General features: G+C 26.5%; 1 protein-coding gene across 1 annotated transcript in view; it reads right to left on the bottom strand.

The window, feature by feature from the left end:
* FIG4 (polyphosphoinositide phosphatase FIG4) overlaps positions 1-14,199 on the bottom strand; it is a 32,385-nt gene that overhangs the window by 15,785 nt on the left and 2,401 nt on the right. The window contains exons 4-14 of the mRNA XM_016062955.5: positions 13,353-13,509; positions 13,225-13,275; positions 11,916-12,096; positions 10,401-10,539; positions 10,112-10,240; positions 9,057-9,157; positions 7,877-8,039; positions 6,732-6,963; positions 4,295-4,553; positions 3,066-3,124; positions 1,346-1,512 (exon numbers count right to left, since the gene is read on the bottom strand). Of these exons, the coding sequence (XP_015918441.3) occupies positions 1,346-1,512; positions 3,066-3,124; positions 4,295-4,553; positions 6,732-6,963; positions 7,877-8,039; positions 9,057-9,157; positions 10,112-10,240; positions 10,401-10,539; positions 11,916-12,096; positions 13,225-13,275; positions 13,353-13,509 (1,638 nt within the window). The remainder of the gene's footprint in view (positions 1-1,345; positions 1,513-3,065; positions 3,125-4,294; positions 4,554-6,731; positions 6,964-7,876; positions 8,040-9,056; positions 9,158-10,111; positions 10,241-10,400; positions 10,540-11,915; positions 12,097-13,224; positions 13,276-13,352; positions 13,510-14,199) is intronic.

The following is a 14,199-nucleotide window of genomic DNA, read 5'->3' on the forward strand; positions in this document are numbered from 1 at the left end:
AACCAACCGATTCTTGGACATGGGCCCTACCACCCAGGCTATACCCGACTATGCTAAAATATAAAAGAAATCAGTGCAAATATGCATGGTTACATTTTATAAAAACTATCAGCATAAAAAGAAACAATAAACAAAAAAAAATCACAGCAATTTCGGTTTAGCTGCGCAAGCGGTTAATGGTTCATTTAAAATTTTAATAAGAGAAGAAATCATAATAAATTTTTTTTTAATTTTTTTCAATTAAAGGGCACAAAAAAGGCCAGTCAATAATTAATAGCGCAACTACAATTTAATGACACAAGAGAGATTGGTCAAATTAGTAATGCAATTTGAGTTTAATTGCACTAGAGAGGTCAATCAGTAATTAGTAGTATAATTAGAGTTTAATGACACAAGTTAGGCCAGTGAATAATTAGTAGCCAGACCTTAAATTAAAACTGCAAAAACTCGCTTAAAAGTGTTTACATAACACATCAATGAATTCAGAGATAGAATCAGTTATTACATCAAACATTAAAATTTTTAAATAATTGCAGAGTTCTCCCTAGAAATAAAAAAAGGATAGGGTGCTTCCTCCCCAAAAGGGGCACTCACTTAACGTAAATATGTATGAGAATGCAAAATATTATGAAATAACCGAGTTTTATGCTCCAGAATTTTTAAATTATCCTCTCATACTATTTTATGAGTATATTTCAAATTTTTTCATTATCAAAATGTGAGAAAAATTTGTTGTTTGCAAAAATAATTAAAGGCATGCTAAAAGGCAATCTCTGTGCTTATTTTATTTTTAAAAAATATACTAGCAAAAAATTATTAATTTATAAACAACTTGAAAGCTTTTTTCTATATCTTAAAACTGAAAATTATTTATATTTTTAAACATTTCAAGACACATTTTTTTTTAAAAAAAAGGGTATTTATTAAAAAAATTGTTTTTAAATTTAAAATCACTTCAAAAAATGATTAATATCCCTCTCCAAAAAAAAAAGTTTTTATAAAAATTTAACTAGTTGAAAATAATCCTAACAATGTACATATTTGGAACAGTAATCAGAATTAAACCTATAGACACAGACAGTTTCACCAGTGTGTAATTATTATTTTCAAAATGGAATCTGAATAAAAAGGCAGTGTTTTTAAGGGATAGCAGCTAACTTTTACAAAAAGGGCAAAGAGGGTGCATTTATTCGGATTATAAAGCAAGCCGACTGCCTTTAAAAAAGCGCTTAGGTATAACACTGTTATTTGAATCATACTTTTCATAGAAAATGAATTGAAAATTACTAAAATCAACTAGAAGATAATTTAAAGCTATAGTAGTAAGAGAACAGGATATGAATACCTGAAAACGTATTGCTGTAATATCTTGACAAAGTTTGTAGAATGTCGCGAGAATGAGAAGAGAGAGGAGCTATTTTTCTGTAAGTTTTCACTCTGTGTACTAACTGAGATCCACCATATTGCAAAGCCAGTGTATCTCCATGATCTTCATACAGTTCCTCCAGCATACTAAAAATGACACACACAAAAAGAATTTCTTAGTTGAAGAAAACCTTCCTCTGGATCAAAAGTTCCCACTTAATCTCAGAAAGAAAGAAAATTCCCTGACTTTTCAAGGTATTTCAATAGAATTTTAATGTAAATCCTGGCCATATTTTATCTAACACCATGCAATTTTTTTTTATCAAAAAACTTTGATTTTTTTTTTATTATGTCAAATATTAGATTATGTAAGCAAAAAAATATCATCAAAGGAGGATGAAAACATGGAAAAGTTACAGTAAAATGTAGAATTTTCACAATAAATAATTGTAATAGATGCTTACATAATCTAATCTAATCTTAGAATTATTAAAATTAAATCTCAATTACTGATTACTGTTACTGACAATTCTGACACATGTTATTTTTCACGTATGATGTATGAAAACTTTCCACATTTTTGTTTAAAAAAATGCAACTTTCCCTGACTATTCCCTGCTTTTTAGAGTCAAAACAAAATTCCTTGGTAATTCCAGGTTTTCTCTGTTCTCACTAACAGATAAAACGGACAATAATTTAGAACTTAGTCTGTGCTTTTGGTAAGAAGTTACCGTAACTTTTGTTTAAGAAGTTATTTTTGCTTAAAGAAAAAGCCCAATGGAACATAATAAGCATCGCAATTTGACGACTCTTTACTAAATTATTAAAATTTAAACATTTTTTTCGTCACTTTCTAACATTCTCTACAGCAGAATTCAAGATTTCACAACTTCTATAACTTTAACTTAAATTAAGCACTGAAATTAGAGAATATTACAATGTCTTGTTAAGAGGAGGCTATACAATGGAAGGAACCCTGCTTGGCAAATTCTCTTTTCACTTACATAAGCAAATTTAAATTTGAAATAAATGAATTCAGGTAAACCCAGAGTTATAAATTTTATTCATAAAAATAATTATAAAAGTAAACAGAATATAAACCCAGAGTTTCAAACGCAGAAAAAAATTTCAAATAACAAAATGCAGGAATACTTAGAATTACACTGAATATTTGAAACTCCATTTAATCTAAGATTTCCTAAACTTACTTTTCTTTAACCCTTAAATTTTAAAATGTTGGAAAATATAAAAAATCAATGCTCACATTAGACACACTCAGACCACCATTTTACGGGCATAATCCAAAATACATACATCTACACTGATTGTGGCGTCACCTTTATTATGGATTTTGAATTTACAACATGTAATGTTGTTAACGGTTTGTTCTGTGCTGTCATATTATTTTATGTCATATTCTATTAAGTCAGTTAACATAATAAATGAATTTTAGGTTTGTTGTTTGTCACTGCACTTTTAACATCTTTTACTGCCATACACTCTGACCCATATAACACATAATATTAATGGAGGTGAAACAAAATTTTCAATAAAATATTTTTCCAGTGGTATAGCATCCTTTTTAAAATTACCACAAATCAAATAAAACTTTTTTTCACCTAAATCAATCATTCACCACTCCGTTACATCAAATATCACACAAGCATTAAACTCACATAAACTTTCAATAAATAGTTTACCGTATACTGTCAGTATCAAACTCCAATTTTGGATTTTCGACAACTCCTAGAACATACAACTAAAAATAAAGAAAATATAAACCATGAATTAGGAATAAGCCATTTCAAAAGAATAATTACATTAAATTACTTGTAATTATTTGAAAAAGCACAAACTTTATTTTATTAATCTCTCTATTTGGATAGCACCTGTTTCAGTACATAACTATTTTTAAAAAATAAATTGGAAACCATTTAACTTTCTAAAACCAATACAATGTAATAATTAAGTGTTTATTGCAATATTTCTCCCCTCAACTTTTGGAACTATATTTTGAAAATATAGTCCCAAATGCTTTGATACAACTTGCTCTTGAATTTAGTCACAAATTTAATACCTCTATTGTGTACAAAATAAAAATAAATAAATAAAAGAACAGTATTAATGAAAATAAAACTTGAATTTGAAAAAATACAAAAGTGAGAAAAGTGAGAAGTTTAAAAACAAAGCAAATAAAGAGTGATAAAGCACGGAACATACAGATCAAAGTATAATGATATATATATTTGAGTCAATACAGCATCAAACATAAATATTTTTAAATCAAATTATGAAATTACACTTTAATACATACATTTAAAAAAATAAATCATGTCTACAAAAAAATGGAAGAAGTAAATGAAAAAGAGGTAACATTAGATTCATTGACAGTAAGAAAACAAGAAACTATAAAAACTCAGAAAACAGCAAGAATAAAGATCGGTAAATCATTGACAATAAAGGATTACAATATTACCTATTGAAAAGCAAGAATACAATTTCCTAAAGTTTAGATTAATACTCAAAGTCACATAACCATTACTCAAATGCAAATTTTCTTATAAAAAGAAGAAAAAAGACAAAAAAATTATGTAAGTAATTTTATAGGAACCAGAAATGCTAGTGCAGCCTTCCCAGATGCAAATTGTGCTGCGTTTATGCATTATGTTACAGTTTCTCATAAAAAGAAAAAACAGTCTGATAAAATTTACTGAAACCAACAATATTGAACTTTTAGTAAGACAAAAAAAATTAGGTAAGCAATTTTATAGGCACTTAAAATGCTAGTGCAGTATTCTAAAATGCAAATGGTTCTTTATTTGTGCATTATGTTATATTTTCTCGCAAAAAGAAAAAAGTCTGATAAAACGTACTGAAGCCAACACTTTTAATAAGACAAAAAAATTTAGGTAAACAAAATTATAGGCACCTGAAATGCTAGTGCAGCCTTCCCAAATGCAAATTGTGCTGTGTTTGTGCGATCGAGACAGTCGACACAGTTGACTCGGACAACACCGGTTTGCAGCCTGGAGTTATCTTCTCTTTTGAAACCTCCCAGGCTGCATCCCTTGCAGCTGTGATGATGAATAGACTGACAGTAAAATTCGGGTCTGTTGTGAAATATACCAATCTTGCCTAAAACTTGATAAGCTATTTGGGCTAGTCTTGGCATGACACTAGCTTCTTTCCTATTAAAAATATTTGCAATTCATATTAGCAAATTAAGTTAATTTTCCGATCAGCTCATTTGAAAAACAATTTTGATTTCCTAAAGAAAACCTCAACAAAATTATTATCTCACTTAAAGTATCATACAAATAAATAAACTCAAGCTGGCCACAAACACTCAAAAGAAATTAATCTACCCTGATTTTTATCGAATAATTTTTGGAATTTCACTGATTCTTATAACCAGTAACATGAATTCTATTATAAAATTATTTTCAGTTATACATTATTATTATGCAGAAAATATGCAACAAAGCACTAATACTTGTTATTATAAAGTTGAAAATACTCAATTTTTTTATTACAAACCCAATATTTGCAGGTAAATGTTTGGTATTATAGATACCTCAAAGCCAAATTAATTAATTTCACCGATTTTAAGAAAATTTGAATTGAATAACCTGATTTTTTCTTTTTCTCAAAGATTTCCATACTCTATGGCTATCTTGTAAAACAGTTACTTTAAAGTAGCAAGGAACTATATTATTAATATAATGTTATGTAAGTCAATAATAAATTGATTCAACTCAGGAAAATAAAGACTAGTTTCCCCTCTCGTCAAACAATGAGAAAGTTAGTAATACATTGAGGAGAAATATCAATGAAAAAAACTTTTAAATACAACAATAAAAGATTGTAATAAGGAATACAGCATATTCTGAAAAGTCAGCTTTTGCGACACATTTCTAAGTTACCATTAAAAAAGTAATATTATACTTTAAAAAATCATATATTTATAACAAATTAAAAACTACCACCCTTTCACTATTATGACAAAAAAAATTTAGGGAAATACATTTTACTTGAAAAAGATTAAAAGGGAAACAATTTGTTTTTATTTCCGGTATCAATACAGATAAATTAAAAAGGAACAGTGTTTTCTTACTAAAATTTCAACACCTTATTTTTATAAAGTAATGTATAATCCACAATTATTTACTGTTATCAATAATGTCAACAGGTATAGCATTTCATTTCTTTTTCGCAAGAACTTATTAGGATTTAAGAACCTGCTGCTCAAACATTCCTGTTTTAGAAATTTTTACCCTTCATAAAGTCATATTTCAATCTACAATCTGTAATCATAAACAGTTTATTTTAGATATACATTTTAAGACAAGATATTTGTTTACAATAAATGAAAAAGATATAAATATTTCTTTTTTCATTTTCATAGAATTTTTATTATCATTTTAATAATGAATATGTGTATTTGCTTTAAAGTAAAGCTTGCTATTACAGCAATTTCATCTGGTATTATGAACTGTCGCTATTATAAGATTTTGATGTATACTATAAAGCGCTATTTTATGTGATTCTAATGTGTAAAAATGAACAGCAAAGACATTGATCAAAATTGATGACATTGATCAGATATTTAAACAAACTTAGCTATTTCATTTGAAATTTTGATCTACAACATTTAGTTCTAATTAAATGATTTCATACCGATTGGTTTACCAGTAAACTGATAAAAGTTAAAGTTAGTTGTTTTTACAATTTCACAGCAGAATTCACTATAACTAAAAAAAAGTTAACTAAAGAGCACTGCTACAACTTCGTTTTATAAATTTTTATACGGGCATCAAATAGGATTAATCTCTAGCTGTTTTAAATATAAAATTTCCTATTTAATCTGGTTTATACCTAATAATTTTATATCAATTTATAACAAAAAATAATAGCTTTTAGTACATTTATACAGCTCCAACTACTATGGAATTTACATAGTTTTAGAAAATGTTTTTTATAGTGGTTCAAGAGGCAATGCATACAGACATAAATGAATTAGCATAGAAAGAATTTTACCCATCAAAACCTACAAATAATCTAAACATTTATATAAAATAACAGATAAACAAATAGTCATGTTCTGCAATAATGATAGGTTTTTAAAAATACCATTTAAAAAATTTTAAAAAAACTTAATTTAGTTCACTACCACATGAAAAAAATACTTCACACAAAACTAAAATGTTGGTTGTTATGTTAATGTGAAGCTTAATCAGTCACAATCTTTTTTTTTCCTATTCACAAATTTCCAAAGCCACAATTTTTTGTTTATGCAATCTCCTTCTAACATGCATTAATTTTCAAGTGAATAAAAATAATTATTTCTATAATAAAACAAAGCTTACAATTTGTTTATATGGGCCATATCAAATCCAATGTACATGATTTGATGCTGAGTTGGTAAGAATTGATTAAGGTAATTGATTGCACCACTGAATTCTTCACTTAAGATACTTTCGTGTTTCTTCTGTTCTCGTTTTTTAACTAAATTTAAAACAACAGTTGGTGATCCATATCGCTGCAAAAGACTGTTAAAATGTTGGCCAGCAACAAAGCAAAAGGGATCAGCAATATCCACTAGAAATAAGAAATATACGTTCAATTAAATTTTAACATAAATGCCAGATTTGAAACAAGATAATATATAGAGGCCCTCAAAAGTGTTCATACACACTTATGACATTCAATGAAATAGGGTTCTATTCATATTTCACAATGGGTACTTGATATAAGATATACAATCTATTCCTAACAAAACTGAATGTAATATTTTAAAAACAAAGTAAAAAATTTAATTTAAGAAATTAATAATAAATAAGTAACAAACATTTTATCTCACCAAATACATTGTACGCTTAAATATTTTCGGATAAATTCATAATTAAAATTATCATTTATTGCTGTATTTTTTTATTCAATTATTTTTCATTTATTATTATTATTATTTAGTTACTTATATATCTTTTTTTTGTGATTTAGCATCAAAATTATGGTAGCAAAATTGGATTTTTACTTTTGCTTGTTAAGGCCATAATATTTTTCTTATTATGTAGTTATAGGATTGCAATCATATTAAAACAACAGACAACATTTGAAAAATGATTATTTGTCGTGATTAGAGGCAAATCAGTAACGAATATATTGCTAAAATGATGTATTTTATCCCATCCCACTGCGCAATATGTGAAAAAACATTGAAAAGGAAGAATTTAAATCTGTATGATTATAGATTAAAATTATAAAATCCATGCAAAATTCATAACAAATTCATCAGAGAATTGTAAAAGTTTCAACAGAATTAAATAAAAAATATTTTGCTTCAATTTTCACCTGCAGTCTTATAGTTAGTAGGTATAACGAATTTAAACAATTCTTACTATAGTTTCTAACTCTGTGGAAATGTAAATTTGAACAACTATTTCTTTTTTTTAACTTTATCCAAATAGAATAGTTTGATTCAAAATTAGGTAAAAATTAATTAGAAACTTACATGTGATTGGTGGTTTCGGCACCATTTTAGAGATATCTTGGGACCACTGAGATGGAATGGAGCCTCGCATTTGCACAAAAGATGTGAAATGGCCAAGAGTAAATGATGAAGATGAGGAATCAAACACAATTTGTTCTGTTTCAACTTCATTTGCTACATCTCCCTGGAAAAGTCAAACCACTTTTTCAAAAGAACAATTTAGTTTAGAAATCTCAATAATTTTAAGAGGAAATAAACTCCAGTTTTTCAGGTTCATCAAGAAAATTTCTACAAAATTCTGCATAATAATTATGAAAAAAAGAAAAGGTTGTCCTCAGAAAACATTATGCTTTATTCAATATATAAATATACAATAGAACGCACAGCAAAAGCTTGTTTAAAATTTTTTGTACAAACTTACATCTGGATTTGCTTCTGCATAAAATAGTTTTTCAGTTAAATTTTTTGGAGAAATAATTTTAACAAACGTTAGAATTATTTACTTGGACATTACTGACTACTTGTTTTGGCCCAAAAGCAGAATTTAGAGAGAAATTTGAAAAGGTGTTTAAAAATTATACATAAAAACTTTATGTCACTCTAACTTAATTTGAATGAGCTGACACTAAAAAAAGCTGAATAAATCCTTATGCAGCATAAGCATGTAATCAAGTAACAGAAAAAAAAGTTTTCTTTCCCTTATGTTGTATTCTCTCAACCAAAATTTATAATTTTGATTGGAAACAAATTCAAAGATGTTTAAAAAAGGAGTCTAAACAATTTTTTTCCATTTATTTTTTAAATAATCTGAACTGAAAAATAATCAGGTTTTCCAGACCTATAGTTCTGCCTTTCAGATTATTAAATAACACTTCAATTTCCTATATATATTTTTTAATTCCTATCCTTGATTTACCATGTTTTCCAATTTAAAGGTGGAGTCATTATATAAAATGACCTTATAATGTAGAAAATGGTAGATTTTAATATACATTATTAAATAAAAAAGGTTAAAAGCTACTACATAAAAGGAAATGAGTAAATACACTAGAACTATCAAAATATCCAACAATACATCTAGTTAAAAATAATTTTAAAGTATTGAAACTTAAAAATTTTGTCAAAGATAACATTCAAAATGCACCAAAAATTTTATTGAAAGATTATTAAAACAATTAGTGATAATGGAAAAGATACTTACTTTATCATTTGTACCTCTTTTCAGAAACCTTGTGCCTGCAAATTTTTGAGACCGCCGGGCAATTAATGTTAAATATATTGATCGTCCAAATATGCTTAAATCTATTGACAATTAAGAATCTATTATCAGAAATAAAATTTGAAAAAAAAAAATTTTTCAATATCCATTACTAAAGGTAACCCCTTTAAAAATACATCAAGTTTCATAAAAAAAAGTTATAAAAATAAGCTAAAATATTTTTATATGATCTGATATTTAACTTCGAAACTTTTTCAGTAAGCTGTAAGAAACTCAGATTTTTATGACAAGATAGGACAGAGCTAAGAACCTTACAACTTCCTAAAGGTTCTTTCAAATTTAAATATTCCCTTCATTTATTTATTAGAATACTAATTAACAACTTTTTATCGAAGTAACTACCAGTTTCAAAAACAGTTATTTTGTTAATGTTATACAAATATTTTTGAATTAAACTTATTTTAATATACTTTGAAATTTTAAATTAACACAAAAGATTTTATTAAATACACTTTGTTTCACAAAGCAACGTAAAACGTCACAATCCCTGTAAAATTATTTTAAAAATCAATGTATTGTGTTGTTTTAATCATATATATCACACAAATCCAGAGATTACCCCTAAATTTCAAAACGAATTTGAAGCATTACTTTAACTACTACAGGTAATAAGCACTAAAAATTTCTATAACCACTTTTTCCCTAATCAGTTTTTCAACAACCTTTTTTCCTTTTAAAAGTTAAATTTGACATCAAACAAGATTATTATGATGTTTCCAACTTTAATTAGCAATAATCAAAACATGTCAATAGATAACACATCAATAGCTCTGTGTAGAATTAATCTTTCATCCATAATTAGTCATCTTTAAAAAAATGCAATAACTTTAATTTTTAAAAATACTTCTTTTATTTTAAAAAAACTAAGTTTTGTAACTAACATCAAATAATTTCTGCTACCTATAGAATATTTTGATTGACAAATACTAATAATCACATTTTCAACAAAGAAAAGGGAATAAGCAATAAAAGGATACTAGACTGACCAACAAAACCATGAGTAATATAAAGCAACCAATCAGGGTGGAGGTCTACTAATTCTAACAAGTGAGAATTCCATACAAATCTCCAGTGAGGCTTTACTTTTACACCATAGGTCACCTGGCCTAAAAGTTGAGTAAGCCTTTATTAAGTAAATAACTAAGTACATATGCATTGGGTTACAAAAAAAAACTTAAATATTTAAATTTAAAACATACAAATCATAATAAATTTTGTAAAATAATGATTTAATTGAAAAAAAGCAATAATTTAGAAATTACATACCAGACTCTTTAGGGATGTTTGAAAGATCTTCATTTGATCTCAATTCAGACCAAACAACATTCTCACTTTCAGAAGAATTTTCATATTGAAAGTCAGAACTAATTGTCGATTTTAGAGAAGAATCATTTTCAACAGTGTCCTGTCGAAAAGTTTAACATGTCTTACTTCCACATTTTATTTTTATTTTTTTGGTGTATTTAAAGATATTCTAAAGATGAATGAGAATCAATACAAAGATAAACAATTTTATTCTAAAGGAATAATTCTTAATAGTTTTCATATATTTCTAATGCAATACTTATAATATTTTTATACAATATTACAATAAGTATTACATTAGAGAAAATATTTAAATTATTATACCTCAACTCTCAACTTTTCAAAAATGGTGATTAACAAAAAATAAAAAAATAAAATGAAATTGTACAAAACTTTTAGAAAAAATGCTAGAAATATTCATGTCTATTATGACAATCTATTATTTTAATTTCATAAATTTATCATCATAAACATAACAGCTCTTCGAAGTAAGAAAAATTATAAAATTTTGCATTGAAAAAATAGGTCCTAATTTTTACAGCTCTCTAACTTCAACAAGAGCAGAACAAACTAAAAAATTTAATAACAATCTTAGCATGATATTAATTGTAACTGATTGTATAATCTATAATTTTGTTAGAGATTTGATTTACTTAAATAGAATTCAAAATAGAAATTTTGCTCAATTAAAAAAAAAGTTTAAAACATGATGGTAAATAAGAAAAGAAATATAAAGCCATAAACTTGTTTTAATTTTAATGATAGACATTTCTTTTAAAAATAGCATCAATAACCTAAACTTATTTAAAAAACAAACTAGATGATATTGGTAATGTTGATAATGGAAAATATAAAATGTGGCCTAATCTGTGTTTAACACAAAAGAATAATATACAGGATGTCCAAAAAGCCTGGAAACATTAAAATGTCTTGAAAAACATGCATCAGATTAAAAATCTAAGTATATACTTGAAAATATTTTCAACATATCCAATCAATGACACCAAACTTGATCTCCCAACCTCATCTCTTGGGAGTAAAGCAAGGGAAAACACCAAAATCTTTAATAGAAACCTTTTTTTATTGTATATTTGGAATTCTACCCAAAAAGTATACCCTTAATTTACCAAAGTTTTTCAATATTTTTTGTAGAATGATGCCATAATTATAATATGATGGAACAAGCTCCAATTCCTTAAAAGGTTGAGGTTGATTAGTCAAGTCTGGTATCATTGAATGCTTTTTTTTAAAAAAAAATATAACATTCCTGTATTTTTTATCTGACGAATAAATAATTGCCAAAACTATTTGACAGTCTCTGTACTTTTAAAACTCCTTGTATAAAAATATTAAAAAAATTTTTTTAATGAATTTAAAAAAGATTGTATCATGCAGCCTTTGAAGAGATATTCACATAAACAAAAGATCAATCCTGCATTTAACGATAATAAATAAATAAATAATCATTTAACTCACTCTCAAACTCTCTAGAAAGTTATCAGCAATTTCATCAGAGGCTCCTTCAATGGTTTTCAATTGGGGATCCCAGAAAGGAACACTCTTAGATTGGTCAACATCCTGAGATAAGTTAAAACTGGAAAGCTCTCTGTAGACGGCCATGTTGTACTGAAGAGTGTGTGTTAAATCATAGCTATAGCTGGAAAAGTTTTTTTTCTCTTTTTAAAAAAAAATAAATAAAAACTGGAAAGTTTACGTATTTGAAATTTGTATTTTTAAATTTATATTTTTAAAGCCAAATAACATAAATGAACATTTATTAAATGTTACTTGAAGATACTATCTTCAATTATTACATCTTATGAGCACTAGTCTCTATTATTCATTGTATTGGTGCCTCTGTGGGAGCAACTGTTGAAAGAGGGAGAGACCGTAAGCGACTTCTTTAGGTCACATAGGGGATAAGCAAGGCATAAATTCTTATGGACTTATTAGTAGTTAGTCCAATAAAAATAAGACTAAAAATAATTATGATTAGGAGTTAAATTTAAAACCCATTAACTAAAGCTCTTTTTTTAATCAAATCATAATCAAGCAATGCATTCATGTTTAAAATTAAGTTCAAAAAATTTAAAATAACACTTTTTTAAAAAAAATACAAATTTTTTCTATTGTAAAAAACGCACACACAAGCGTACTTACAAGAGAAAAAAATCTTATATACATTAAAATGAAATAAAATAACTAAACATAATGATTCTTTTAAAGTTTTTTCGATCACTTGTAGCTAAGAAATATTTTATGACTCCAAATTATGCAATAGAATATAAGTAATGAATCATTTATTACAAAAATTTTGTCATTGAATTAAAATTCTTCATAAGTTATGACAACATATTCACAAATCTTCTTGAATTTTTCTTTTTTTTTTAGTGAAATGCAGAACATCATATTTTTATCAATATTTTTTCCTGCATAGCAAACAAGTTCATTTATAGGAAAATGGTCATTAATACAATAACCTTAAGTGAGCTTCCAATTATTATACAGTCAAACCCTGTTACAGTGATTCAGCAATAAGTAAACTGTAAACAGTGATAGACTATTTATCTAAATTCTTTCAAAAATTATTTTTAAGCAAAGGCCAGTGGCACATAGCCCTAAGTACTACTACCCAGTCACCTGGCGTCTTTCTTAAAACTATTTATTCAAACAAAGACTATCTGAAGATTTCCCTTTATTTTTAAAAATATCAAAACTTTTTAATATTTCAGAACAAACAATTCATTTTAACACATGAAAGTTAAAAATAAAAAATGAAGATTACCTGAAATAAAAGTCACTGGACAAATCCATACTTTGAAATAATTTAACGTACCTATAAATTAAAGCATATAAATATAACTCATCCAACTTCACAGTTTAAAATGAGAAATTTAAAAAATAATTCATTACTTTGCTTCATGAGGATGCATATTTTTCTCTCCATCATTTGGTATGTATACCATGCACGTGGCTTGAATTTTATAAATTGTATGGTGTCCTATGTAAGCCACTCTTTTTCGCTTTGTAATCAGTATTAAATAATATCCTTCTAAAAATCTAATAAAACCTAAAACATAACCAAAAAAATGCTAAGGTCAAAATAAAATCACAGAACAACAAAAACTTTTTCCTATTTCTATGCAAAAAAGTGTAATTTTTGGAGAATATAGTAAAGAAAAAACAAGAAATGTAATTTTTTATTAGAAGTGGTGGAAAAAAATCTACCTCATGACAAACTTTAACCTCTGTATCCCATTAGTCGTTTGAAAGAATGAAAAGGAAAATCATTCTACATACATTTAGGTTTGAAGAAAAGCAACTAAATCTGGATTGTGCTATGACCTTTTTACCTGATCCTTGAACTCTGAATTTTTTAATACAGATGGGGCATTGTTGTTATCACAATAAAGAAACAAACTCAGCACTTTATTTATTTATGAGTTACATTAGTCTTTTATGAGCACTGATGGTCAACTGAGTAAAAACAATAACAAGATTTAAAAACTGTAAGTTAATCTTAAATTTTTTTGATAAATTGCTTTGCTTATGTTAAGTTTAAAACCTGAACATTCGGAAAAGCCTAGGATAGCCCAGGAAAATTTCTTATTGAGGTTATATTTAAATTAACTCTTAATTTTAAAACTCATAAGATTTCTCTTTTTTTTAAAAAATAAATTCTAAGATGATGTCAGCCACAAATGGATGAATGGTAATTAATATCAGGACATAAATATAGCAAAAGGGCACATTTTAAGAG

The sequence above is a fragment of the Parasteatoda tepidariorum genome, chromosome 5 (genome assembly GCF_982258835.1).
Source record: "Parasteatoda tepidariorum strain Cologne lab strain chromosome 5, Ptep-v5.0, whole genome shotgun sequence".
Taxonomy (NCBI): Eukaryota; Metazoa; Arthropoda; class Arachnida; order Araneae; family Theridiidae; genus Parasteatoda; species Parasteatoda tepidariorum.